The sequence below is a fragment of the Lacerta agilis genome, chromosome 12, assembly GCF_009819535.1.
Source record: "Lacerta agilis isolate rLacAgi1 chromosome 12, rLacAgi1.pri, whole genome shotgun sequence".
Classification (NCBI taxonomy): domain Eukaryota; kingdom Metazoa; phylum Chordata; class Lepidosauria; order Squamata; family Lacertidae; genus Lacerta; species Lacerta agilis.
The window spans coordinates 27055358-27069192 of record NC_046323.1 but is presented as its reverse complement, the minus strand read 5'-3'; the positions used below and the strand labels follow the sequence as shown (position 1 = coordinate 27069192).

The 13835-nt window shown below is 42.8% G+C and overlaps 1 protein-coding gene across 1 annotated transcript; it reads left to right on the top strand.

The window, feature by feature from the left end:
• Positions 1-10733: 10733 nt before the first annotated feature.
• ARL4A (ADP ribosylation factor like GTPase 4A) lies at positions 10734-13260 on the top strand. Its single transcript, XM_033165837.1, has one exon. The coding sequence runs from the start codon at positions 10773-10775 to the stop codon at positions 11373-11375; it is 603 nt and encodes a 200-aa protein (XP_033021728.1). The 5' UTR covers positions 10734-10772; the 3' UTR covers positions 11376-13260.
• The last annotated feature ends 575 nt before the right edge of the window (positions 13261-13835 follow it).

The window sequence follows — 13835 nt, the reverse complement described above, 5'->3', positions numbered from 1 at the left end:
GTTTTGACCAATGTATACATTTTTGCAAGCATTTTCTTTTAATATAATGCGTTTTTGCATGCTATTTTCACTAACAATGTTAAATTTTATGCACATTTCTCCCCAATATATGCATTTTTGTAAACATTTGTTGGGGAACTGCATCACAACATTTGGATACATGCATGGCTGTGTTTTGGTTCTCATATTGTTTCAGAGAGTGCAAATTTGATCAATTGAGCTTTAAATGTAAACTAAATAAAATTTCTCCCCCCATCCCTACTACACACACACACACACACACACACACACACACACACAGCTCAACCTGTTAATTTGGCTGGCTACAATACAATACTTCTTTCAAGCCTAATTTCAGTGAGAGGTGGGGTGGGGAGGAATGGGGCCCTATGAGCATCAGGGAAAGCCTGCAGGTATAATAATATGCACACATTCTGTAAACATGTTCCCAGATGCAACTGGAAATGCCCCTTCTCCGGTTCCAAGTCTGTGCATAACTCCCCCAAATCCAAGGCTTAATTCAGTTTTGAAAAGGATCAATAGAACTCCCACTGCATCGCATTCCATTGTGCCGGTGGCTTGGCTTGTTATGTACTTGAGTGCTGTGTCTCCGTTAGGAATAGCGATGGGTGAGTTACACTCAGCTCAGACCTAGCTTGGTAATCATGACTTCTCAGTGAGCATTCAGAAGCTCGTCTGATTTCTCAGAGCTCTCGCCTAGCTCATAATGTTGGTGCAGTCTTTATAGATTGCTTTCGCTTTAGTTATTGTTGACACTGTATTTTTCAGTGAGTTTTCATTGTCTCCTATTTTTAGCTCAAGTACTGGATGCTAATTCTGCCTTATCTCTCAAAAGTTTAAGGCTCCAGAGGATTGTAATAAAAAAATTTTTTTACAGTCCCTGTACAGTTCCTGACATAGGAGCCAACTCCTAGGGGCTGAGGTCCCTCCATCTGCTCAATAAAATATTTGAGGGGGCTGCCCCCCAAGTTGATGGACATTGCCATTCAAGGGAGCTATACCATCCCTGAACTTGTTTAACCAAGCTCAGGGAATTCCCTGATCCCAGTGAGCCAAAACTTAAGCACAGTGTGTTTGTAGAGTCTCTATATTTGAGCTCTCCCCTTAGCCCATGTAACTGGTAAGAGCCCCAGCCTAGAGGGAAATACTCAAGCCATTTCCAGCTGTGCTCCTTTGCTGAAAACTCTATTCGTTCCTCTTTCTGTGCCAAAACTGTGGTCTAAACACATTTCAGCAAAGCTTGGTTCCTCACCATGCTACTGTTTTGGGTTTACCACTCTTTTCACGTGATTGTGGGATTGTGTGGAGGTTTGTGGCCACCTCTCCCCCTACCACCTCTCCAGATCAATCTGCATAATCCAGACCATGAGTAGAGGCAAAAAGTGAGCAAGATGCCTGCAGAACTGAATATGTAGAAATGTAGGAATAAAATGTATGTAAAATAGTTCTCATGAAGTAGCTGTAAAGAATGGATGAGCAAATGAATGCCACACCATAGAGTGTGAATGAAGATCACAGTGGATTCGCATTGCTGTTTGGAGGCATGCATGGCTCCTGATCTAGCAAGAAAACCCGCATGTAGAGGCCTGCTTCTTCATAAAACGCTCCTTTTCTGGACCTGAGCATATATGTGCTAAGTCATATTTTGATACATTGCTATTTTTTAAAGTATATATTTCAAAGAAGCATATAAATTACAAAAAAGTGATGACTATAAATTTTCTAAATTATGCATTTTTACAAAAAATTGACACATTTATAGATGTATGAATCCAATAAATAAATGCTTTCCAATCTTGAACAATCTAACTACATTGTTGTTTTCCTTCTTTTATCATAATGCAACTAATTTTGACATGATGTTATATTCATCTTTTATTTTCCCACTAACTGAAGAAAATTATCTTTTATTTGGCTTTTTGAGGTAGATGTAACTATTTCTTAATATTTCTTTCTTACATTTTTATCCCACCTTCCTCCAAAGAGTATTGTACATGGTCGCTCCCATCAACAACCCTGTGGAGTTGCTTTGGCCAAGACAGTGTGCCTGCTCCAAGATCACTCAGTGAGCTACACAGCTGGGGCTAATCTAACATTCTTAACCCCTTTGCTCCACTAGTTCTTGCTAGCAGGATAATTAATGTGCAGCTTCAAAAATACTACACTGAGATTAGTACTGGTTTAGTAATGCAGTGCATATTGCACACCATGACTCTTCATGCTTTACAAAAATTCAAATGAGATGTAGCTGCCTTCAGTAAAGATAATTCCGTCTAGAAACAGATTTTGAGTTGGAAGGCACCTTAGAGGTCATCCAGTCCAAGGATGGATCTATACTGATCTGTAAAAACGCTACTGAAAGCTATTTTTAAAAAGTTATATAGCTCTCAATGCAATTTCCCTTTGCCAACAGATTGCTGCTCTGCAGAGCCCTCTGTTGTCACATTTTTAGAACACATTTTTAGCGTTATAACCAACCAGTGTAGAGTTGCTCCGACTCACTACACCTAGCCATTCCTCCTGGAAGGGTAAAGACACCACTTTTATGACCTATGCTTAGTACTCATGGAAGTGACTGGCCATTTAATGGCTGATTATCTTTGATCCCCCCCCCATTACAACCTCCTGACTGAAATACCACATGAGATCCAAATGCTAAAGAATATATGGTATGGTTTACTTACACTGTGTACTGCTTTTTTAACTCAAGGCTCCCAAAGCAGTGAACAACAATATATATTAATGCAAATAAAATATATAATAAAAGTACAATGTATCAATAAATCAAAATAAAATAGCATCAGGACTCAGCCATGAATATAGATCCTACAATAGGATTTGATTATCACTAGGTGCAGTGCACTGGAGATTGCAGAATTCTGTTCTTTGTGGGAGTGAACAAGTCATCAGAACCACCTTATTGGCATTTCTTACACACCATGTTAGTCAAAACCCCTCAACACACTGGCCATCATAGCTCACGTGCATGGAGGTTTCAGCTGCTTCATAGTTGTTAGGTCTATTACTTTTTTTGGCTCCAGATATACAGAACAGAAGGATTTGTACAGCTGCATCCCATTTTCTCACATGAGATTTGCACATAAGGGGTCACCTTATGGAAAACAACCAAGTTTATTACTATTTGCGTGAACACAACAATGAAAGGCCTGATTAGCAATTTCCTTTTATAATGCAATCAACAAGAGACAAATGAAATGCAATGCTATATTTTCCACCACCAGTAAGCAACTTAAATTGTTCTCTGTGTTGTCTGATTCTGACATTAACCCAATAGCGAAAACTCTGAACATCAATTCCTTCTACTGGCATTATCTGTACAGTGTGTGTTAACATTACTTCTGTATCATTAAATTGTACATCAAGAGTGTCTATCATGAGAACAACATGATTGTTAATCAAGTTGATGCATGCAATCTACTTTGAAAACATACCAGTATTTTAGAATGGGCATGTTAGTGGCACTCCCTTGAACTTAAAAATATGACTCATACAGAGGTGATGATCTCAAACTGGTTTGTTGAAATAATTGCAGTCACCCCAGAAACGGGGTGCAGCAGAACACCATGTGCATGGGCATACATTTGTACAGAGGGAGTCGAATGAAGAGCTGCATTTCTCTCATATACATGTGGTGGTTTAACTGGCACCCATCCTATTGTATGCCTGATACAGTATCTGGAATATGGTTTTGGCAGATAGGATATGGAATGTGGTTTCTGCAAGTGACACTTGGATCATTTTTTGGTTTTGCATTTAATGCATCTACTATTTGAATGTAAGATGTATATGGGTTAGAATGAATGTTTCATTTTAAAAATGGGCTTTCCTTTCTCACATCACCATGATTTACAAAGGATACATTCCAAAGTAAAATAAGGTATAATGTTGCAATCCTATATAATGTCTATGGCAGATCCCTTCCTTGATCCAGACCAGGATTCCAGAATGCTCTGTCCTAAGCGTAGACTAGTCCACTCCAGGACATAGAGAATTCTGGAAGGAAGAGCATCCATCCGTAATTGTGAGCAAGGAAAGTATTCTAAAACAAACATCTTCACTTTAAAACCAAAGTCTCGGTCCAGGTTCTCATTTCTAGTATAGCCTCAGGCCTTTGAACTCAACAACACTAACCTGGAAATATGCTTATTTGAACTCAATGGGACTTGATTCTGGATAGGATGGCACTCCTTGTGTTACTAGTATGGATTGTGGAAGGAGGTTAGAAATAACATCAGATCCATTAACCTGGGGGCAAGATCTACTTTAAAGCAGCAAGATGTAATGTTCTTCTGTCTGCCTTGTAGCTAGGTTAGACGGATAACCACAAAAATACAGCATTCGTTCAGACTCAGCTGTCTTGAAGGAAAATGTCAACCAGGAATTAATATTTCATTGCCAAGAATGGCTGGATACCAGATTCCATGTGATTTATTTATTAGGTATGAATCACCTTACATGAATCTTCTCAAGGTGATGGATAATATAAAAATAGCACATCTCAAATACAAAACCCATGGGATTCAAAATTAAAAACACTGTGGTGTATTCAGTAAAAAAAAACCTTCACAAGAACCCACATTCCACTGTCATGAACACCACATAATTGACCTGTAAAACTAATTCCACCCCAAGAAGCAAGAATCAGCAGGATGCCTGGCAATACAGTTTTTGCCTGACACTGAAATAATGTCAGAGCTGGCACCAGGAGAACTTCCTTACAGACAGCATCTCCTTGCCTATGCACATGCACTTCCTTATAAATTAGTACAGATAATTGTAACATAATTTTTCCTAAGGATTCTACTTTGCTATTTAAGAACTGGAACTTGGCATGATAAAACCCAGTCAGCATTTTCACTCTGCTGTCTGACATCATTTGGATTTCCTCCTCATAACTACAAAAATAACAGCATCAGGTTTAATGTCTTTCAGTGGATTGAAAACATTGATACAGTTTTCAGGCAGGTGGCAGGAAAGGACTACTGCTAATGTTTGTATTGCTCTGATGAGGCCTTTCTACCCTCCACTTCCTATTATGTGTGAGCTTTCCTCTCTCCGTTTTCTTGCTCTAATCCTAGATGAGAGGCTCCCAGTTTCAGGAACAAGCCTTGACTGTATAATGACTGGGCAATCCCTAGCAGAACAAGCCATTAATCATCTGCAAAATAGCAGTGCCTATAACTCTACAAGCAGCCTGTAATGAGCCGCAGCAATTATAATTCTCATTGCTGCTTTCGTGGAAGTTTGATATATTTCTTGGATATGGGGACTCAACAAAGCAAGAGAAAATATGGCCAAGCAAGACACAAGAGAATAAGACCAGTAAGTTCGGTTCAATGGATGAATGTGAAGCAACGGTTAAGATCTAAATAGGAAATGCTCCCCGCAGCTTTCATCCATGCACAATAAGCCCAGTGCATACTAAGTGTGGCGTTTGCCACTAACTGAAGCTCTTCTCTGAATCCCGCATACTTACAATGTATGCATATGACCATCATTGCTACCGCCTTTTGAGTAAAGGAGAGTTGTTCAGATGGTTGTTTGGCAGTAGGGTTGCTTCCTGTTCCTCATTTAAAGGAAGAGTTCCTGATTTAGTACAAAAAATGTAGCCTATTCCTAAATAAGGAGCTGGTGACAAACCTACTTGGTGATGTGCTGTGATTACCTGCAGAATTAGTTTGAATCCACAGTCTTTGTACTGACAATGGAGAGGAGGGAGCACTTGACTGGTCTCTCCATGGACTCCAATAGGAATACAGGCAGCAACTGTTTGAGGTGCGTCTGATAGGTGCATGACTGTGCATGCACACATCATGCCAAACCCAGAAGTGACCCAAAAATGGAAAAACCAAAAGCCTTTTTGCTAGGTATTTCAGATCAAGAATTACCGAAAGAAAAATGGATTTTTTTTAATGTATGCTACAACGGTGGCAAGAATTTATTAGCTCAAGGTTGGAAGACTGGAGACGTACCAACGAAAGAACAATGGCAAGAAAAACTGAGGAACTATGCAGAATTAGCAAAATTAACAGACAAATTACATGAAAAGGACAATAGTGACTTTAAAAAAGAATGGGAACCTTTTACAACTTATCTACAGAAACAACAAAAAGAGATGGACTCATTGGCAGGTTTTGAATAAACATTCACACTTTTATTTAAGTAAAAAATGGAGAAAAACAATGCAATAACATTTTATGTATGTTAACATGCAGATGAAAACAAAAACCGTAACAAGCCAGGGAGGGGAAGATGAGGGAAGTCAATGGGGAGGGGGGAAATGAAAAATGTAAAATTGGATAATTGTTTTCACAAACTGTTACCAAAAAAATTAATAAAATCTTTAAAAGAAAGAGAAAAACTCCACGAAAAGGGGCAGAATGGGGTAGGGGCAGACAGTGGTGGAGCTTCATTCTCGGGCACCGGGGGAGGGGAGCAGGCGTGGGTGGGGCTGGCACACTCCCGGGGGCGGGGTGCACCGCCCAAAGGGGTGGGGCATGCGTTCTGGGGTGGGGGGCAGCCGCGATGGAACCCCACTGGGATCACACCAATGGGGGTGGTGCGCCCCCATCGCCCCCCTTCCTCCGCCCCTGGGGGCAGAATGGAGTGTTTGCAGGCTTTCTCAACGGTGTTTCAAATAAACGTACACGGTTTCACTTAAAAGAATGCTGCCTTGGAATGTAACCCCCATGTAATTTGGGAGCCCAATCACCTTGTAATTTGTGGCCCAATCACCTTCTCAATCTGGCCCACGGACAGTCCGGGAATCAGCATGTTTTTCCATGAGTAGAATGTGTCCGTTTATTTAAAATGCATCTCTGGGTTATTTGTGGGGCATAGGAATTCGTTTATATTTTTTTCCAAAATATAGTCCGGTCCAACACATGGTATGAGGGATGGTGGACCAGCCCACAGCTGAAAAGGGTTGCTGACCCGTGATGTAAATGAACAGTTCCTCATCCCACCTTCTCTCCAACGTCACTCTGCTCCGATAGCATAAGGCAGAGGTCAGCAACCTTTTTCAGCCACTGTCCCTCAGACCATGTGGTGGGCCGGACTCTATTTTTTTTGGGGGGGGGGAATGAACGAATTCCAGAGATGCATTTTAAATAAAAGCACTTATTCTACTCATGTAAAAACACCAGGCAGGCCTCACAAATAACCCAGAGATGCATTTTAAATAAAAGGACACATTCCACTCACATAAAAACACGCTGACTCCCGGACCGTCTGTGGGCCGGATTGAGAAGGCGATTGGGCCGCATCTGGCCCATGGGCCTTAGGTTGCCTACCCATGGCATAAGGATTCTGCAGTACCCACATAGATTCCTTATGCGAGTGCACCTCCAGGCTCTGATGAGAAAGGTGGATTTAGGAGCATCTTAACCCCACCTGGGATGACTTAAACAAGGAGTAGGATTGCAATGTTAATCAAATAGTCCAGTCAGGTAAACAAATTTCCATCGTAATATGAATCACTGCCAACTCCTGCTGATTATAAGCTTTGTTATTTTCTGAAGAATAAAATTGATTTTCGTCCAGCAACTACTTTTTCCAATATCAAAGCAAAACAACTCAGGCTGGCAACATGCAAATTATTGGAGAAGTGTTCAGCAGACATTGCAGAGATTATGAAAATCTGCTTTGTTCAAATTACATCGCATGCCAGTTAATTTTACTTGTTATTTGCATTATGTTGCGCTTCTCCACATTTTCAGTCAAATGTTAATACTCTAGTAATAAAACCCCCATAGAACATGCATGTCATTTTGCCAAGAAAAACCCTTATTTTTAAAAAATGCAAATGAACTCACTGTAAGAAATGTTTGAGTTTAAATTGAGGATTAAAAAATTAACGATATATTTCCCTGTTCCCAATGTTCTTTCATGGTCTTCTGAAAACTCTTTTGCACCCTCTAGAAACCTAGCATAGGGATGGTGAAGTAATGGCTCTCCAACTGTTGGACTGAAACTCCCACAATCCCTGACCATTTGCCATGCTGGCTGGGGTTGCTGGGTATTGAACTCCGACAACAGCTAACGGAACCACATTTTATTCATATGTAACAGTAAGCAAAACACTAAACTAAAACTCAAAAAAGACAGCAACTTAAGTAAATTCCCCGATAAAGCAGGAGTTCTGAGGTAACCATGGAACTCCTCAGGCTGCAAGAGTCCTCTTGTTTATTCATTATGCCTTTTTCAATATAAGCTGCAAATGTAGGGCTAATACTTGACTTATGTCAAATATCTGTTAGGAACCTGGGCACTTAGATACACATTCTTAAAAGGTGGCCCTCTTTGGATAGCCCTGGGCAAATACTCTGGTGACTACAAGGTTGTAGAACGTTCAGATACGGTAAATTGGAAAAGAACAAATTAAAGGAGGCTGAGAGTGAAGTCCAGGATTTCTGCATCTGAAACAAATGAGTTCTGCCAAAAAAGTATTTTTGGAAGATAAAATGAAAGGTAAATTAAATTCACATCAGCACCACTTCAATGTTTTTGTTTGTGTACACACCAGGGGGCGATGACTGGGTGGGGATGCAAAAGTGTTCACATCTTAGCTAGAGATGAATTAGAAATGGCTTAAGGATTCCAATGGGTGTGAAGTTGGTTTGAAAAACAATTCAACAAGCAGGATACATACACATTTGGGATGTCATGTGAATATGGATTAAAAACCCAGTATTGGAAATGCAGAAAGTGCACAGTAAGCAGGAGTGGGAACAGAACCTTAAGTGTCTTTAAAAAAAAATATGATTTATTGCCATGTGTTTTATTGTGTTAAGGTGGACAGATATGGTAAATTAGAAATGAAGGGCGCTTTTTGAAGATTGTAAGGAGATAGATTGCTTCCAACCACATGAGCCAATTCTGTGAGGAATAAGCCTTTGCTCCAGTTAAGTAAGTAAAAAAAAAAAGTCAACATAAGTAAAATTAAGTAAGGAGGGGGGGAAATCTTTCTCTTTGTTCCGCAGTTGCAATTCATCACTGTGACCTGCGCTTGTCTATAAGTCTGGAGGAATTCTCCAAAGTTATCATTGCCATTTTCTAACCAGATGCCTGCACCTTCAATGGAACAGGCAGAAATCCAACAGGTGTCCATGTTTTTTTCCTGGTGTGAAAAAAGCTTCTTCCTCCTCCCTACTGGTTAAAATCTAGCGCCTTGGTTATGAACATTCCACATTTTCAGTTATTTAGACCCAGTTATGGGACCAGTAGCCCTGGGCAGGAAAGAAAAGCAGCAAACAACGCGCCCAAACTAGGACTTGCGCGGAATGAAACGGGAAAAACCGCAGAGCAGAGGCAACAGGCAGGAAAGGACTGGGAGGCGGCGCAGCAGCAGCGGGGGGGCGTGGTTTAGAACCAGCAGCTGTAGAGGCGCGAGAGAGGGCGTGGCCCAAGAGCCGGTGGCGCAGGGACGGACACGCGGCCAGCAATCTGACAGCTCACGTGACGTGGCACATGGGCCGCCGAGACGGGCTAGGCGGGAGAGCCGAGCCTGCGGCGAGCTCACGGAACTCTTTCTGGGAGGGGCGGGGCCTCGGCGTAGGCCGTTGAGAAGCTGCAGCTCCGCGAGGGCGTCATTTGAAAGGGGTTGCTAGGCGACGGCTCGCCGGTGGGGGCGGCGCCACAACGGAAAGGCTTTTCCGTTACAATGACGGCGTTCCACCGCCAGTCTGAAGGGGAAAGGCGAAGGGGCGGGCGGCTGGAGTGGCGCGGCTGAAGCCAGCTCGTCTTTTTTTTTTTTTTTCCTTGCCTGAGGCGAAGTTGTGTGAGCGAGACACCGCGGCGTCCCTCCCTTCTCTCTGTTCGTGACCGAAGAACACGACGGCTGTCGAGGGTGGCGTTCCCAGAGATGGGCCGCGGCGTGACTAACAGGTGGGAGGAATGGCGGCTCCCTGAAACCCAGGGGCTCCGTGTCGTGGCGCTGGTTGACCTTCGGCGCTGCCGGAGGCATGTCGGGTGTCCTGTCAGGAAAGGGGGCGGGGCCTGAAGGGTGGAGGGGGGCTAGAGCTGGGGAATTTATTATTACACTTCTCCACCCTCAAGACGTGACTCCCTTTACCTTGACGGCTTAAAGGGGCCGGGCGCTGCAGCACGTCCCTTTCCCGGTCGCTGCAAAGGAGAAAGCGTGGGTGGGTTAAAAACGAGCGTGGCCGCAAGGAGGCGACGGGCGCTACCTCCCGCCTTCCAGCAGCTTCGCGGCGACCAATGGGCGGGAAGGAACGCGAGCAGTCCGGCGGAGTGGCGTGTCTCTGGCCCAAAGAGAAAAAGAGGGAGCTGGAGGGTCGGCTTGCCTTTGCGCCGCCTCGCTGCCCGCCCACCGCAGCTCTCTGCGTCCAATGGGAGGCGCGCTGTGCGAAAAGGGGCGGGAGGAGTGTGGGGTTAGGTGAAGGAGGAGGAGGCGCGGCCGGGCCATAGGCAGCGGCGCTCCTTTGCTGCAGCGTCACTGGGAGACTTGTTGGAGCCTCTGTTAGCGACGGAGGGAAAGCTGCGCCCAGGGGGTGGTGGGCGCCTCTCGACAGGGTTTTCCTGCGCCCGCCACGGGCTTTCTTCGTCCTCCTTACGCCGCCCCGGCCCCGCGATCGTCTTCAGGGTCTGACCCTGCGCTTCTTTCGTTGGCAGGAGAGGACCGTGACTAGGAGCCTGAGACCAGCAGCGGGCGGCTTGAGGCGGCGGCGGGCGACTGGTGCCCCCAGCTCGCCCCGGGCCCCTCCCCTGCGATGGGGAATGGGTTGTCTGAGCAGACGTCGATCCTGTCGAGCCTTCCTTCCTTCCAGTGCTTCCACATCGTGATCCTGGGGCTGGACTGCGCCGGCAAGACCACGGTCCTCTACCGGCTGCAGTTTAACGAGTTTGTCAACACCGTCCCCACCAAAGGTTTCAACACCGAGAAGATCAAGGTGACGCTGGGCAACAACAAGACGGTCACTTTCCACTTCTGGGACGTCGGAGGCCAGGAGAAGCTGCGGCCCCTTTGGAAGTCCTACACCCGCTGCACGGACGGCATCGTCTTCGTGGTGGATTCTGTGGATGTGGAAAGGATGGAAGAAGCCAAAACGGAACTGCACAAAATCACGCGGATCTCGGAGAACCAAGGGGTGCCCGTGCTCATAGTGGCCAACAAGCAGGACTTGAGACACTCGCTGTCGCTCTCGGAGATGGAAAAGATGTTGGCCACAGGCGAGCTGAGCGCTTCCACGCCGTGGCACCTGCAGCCTACCTGTGCTATCATAGGAGATGGACTGAAAGAAGGACTCGAGAAACTGCACGATATGATAATTAAGCGAAGGAAAATGCTGAGGCAGCAGAAAAAGAAGAGATGAGCTGCTGTAAGCATGAGGGGTAATTCCTTCTTGGCATTGGACTAAAACAGTTCCCAGCACCTGGCCTGCTTGTTTGGATCCTGTACAGCCTAATAAAACACTCAGCCTGGTGGGAAGCTTTGCAGACGCAGACCCTTTTACCTGGTTTCCCCACAAGTTATTGGCACTACAACTACTTTTTTATATATAAAGAAAGCAAAACAGAAACAGCTCCCTTGTTGCATAGTACAAAATGATCAGGAAACAGATGGGTGGGTAAATGTGACCTGGATATCTTAAATAGCCAAATAAAACAATGAAGAGTGTTCTGCTTGGTGGTGTAATAATATGTTTGAGAGTGCCTTTGCAAGAAAACTACGTTCAAGGCATTCAGTGTTTTTTCAACTACTGCTTGTATGTGGAGTGTTTAGATGAAGATATGCAGCTTTAAAATAGTATCCTTTAACATATATGGAGCTAGTATACCATTATTTAAGGAGGCTGTGAATGTGGAGGGTTTTTAATGAAAGGTTGGCAGTATGGTATGCTTTTAGATCTATTCTCTTAAAATAACATTTGTGGCTTGGATGATTTGAACTACCACTACTGTGGCATTCATGTTATCTGAAGCTTGATAGAGGGAAAAAGTATGGAATATATAAGAGCATGGATGAGTTTCCTGATAATGTAGCATGTCTTGGTGTGTAGGGGTTCTTTAGAAATAGCTGTGCATCGTTAAGCAGTGCTAATCAGGTTTGGACCATACTTATTTGTCCTATGGAGACATGTTCTAAAATGTTTGCTCGCAACAAACACTGAACAATGAGACAAAAGTAAACTGACCATAAGGGACTTGAGTTTCTGGATTTTTATAGTGCAATATTACCTTTAAATGAAATTGATGGCAATAAAATTTGATCATAATTAATTGTAAATTAAGCTAAATTTAACAAAACTATATGTCCCATGTGCCCAGTGCTGTTAAAATGTACTGCCAGGTTATTTTATTACCCTTGCAGTACTCTTAGGAATGTATTGAAGCTTTATACACTTGAAACATTTTGACACTGTGGAAAAACAAGAGTTTAAAGATGACCTGTGTCTGCTCAAATTATGCTTTAAGCTTTCCTTGTTTACAGTCATGCAAACAGTGTTAAGTAGGTGGGACAGCATATGATGGAAAGAAATGAGTTTTCTTACTGGTACAGTTTTTTTATAAATAAATAAATAAATAAATGGGCAACTTGGGTAGCAGGTTAAAGGGCTAACGTGAATCCTGTATTACTCTACTGGTGCTGTGAAACATAAGAATAATTTCATTGTAAGAGAACAGCTCAAGGGACAACAAGACTTCTCCACTTGGCACAACCCACAACACAGCATGTTCTCTTACCTACTAGTCAGATAATAGGGAGGATTAGTTGGAAAATAGGGAGGCTATCTGAATGTCAGGAAACATAACTTATTGATACTTGTATAAAATCAAATTTTATAGCCAGATACTGCTTAGAAGGTAACCAAAAATGCACTTTAGTGTTTTCCAATACTGAAAGTGACAGCTTTTTTTTAATTAAAAAAATAATGAAATCCTGGTCCTTTTTGAAAGAATTGAAGTAGCTTCCAATGGAGCTTTTGTACGTTGGTTATATGTACCTGCACTAGTGACATTGAAAAGTCACTTAATGTCTATATTTATAGAAATGTGGATAACTTCTTAAACCTCAATAAACCCAACTCCAAATGAGTCATCGGCAACAGAAGTTGACAACATTTTACTGTGCGGATCATAACTTTTTATCAGAACTGTCTGCATGAAACTGAACCCTTTATTCATGTGAGATTTGTAAATGTGACAATGTTAAAAATCACAGGTATCTCATTAAAGATTTAATGGCAATTTGCATTACGTTCTATGTTTACAACAGAAATCTTATTGATACAGTCATTTGTGGTTTAAAATACTTTTTTTATTACAGTGCCTGATTCTGTAGTATAAAATAGGTTTTTCTCATTAAATTGTGGAAAAGTTCAACTGCTTTAAAAAAGGTGTGACATTCTTTGTTGCTTTGTCACAGTTCAGCATTCTTCATAACTGCTCTTGAACTCTGAGGCCCTATGTATATAACTGAATAGGAAGAATAAGGGGCTAGCCATGGTGTTCCCTTCCTTCATTGATAGCATACATTTCCAGAAGAGTATGCATGGGTTTTATCTCTCCTGGCTACATAGTTTTTAAGTACCCTTTCAGTGATTATCAATAACCAATGCCAAACAGGAGTTTAAGCAAAAGTAGCAGGACCCTGACTGTCTGAATTAAAACAAAATAAAAAATAAAAAAATCCTTCCAGTAGCATCTTAGAGACCAACTAAGTTTGTTCTTGGTATGAAAGGTGCTACTGGAAGGAATTTTTTAATTTTTAATTTTGTTTTGACTATGGCATACCAACACGGCTACCTACCTGTGTCCGAATTAAGCCACTG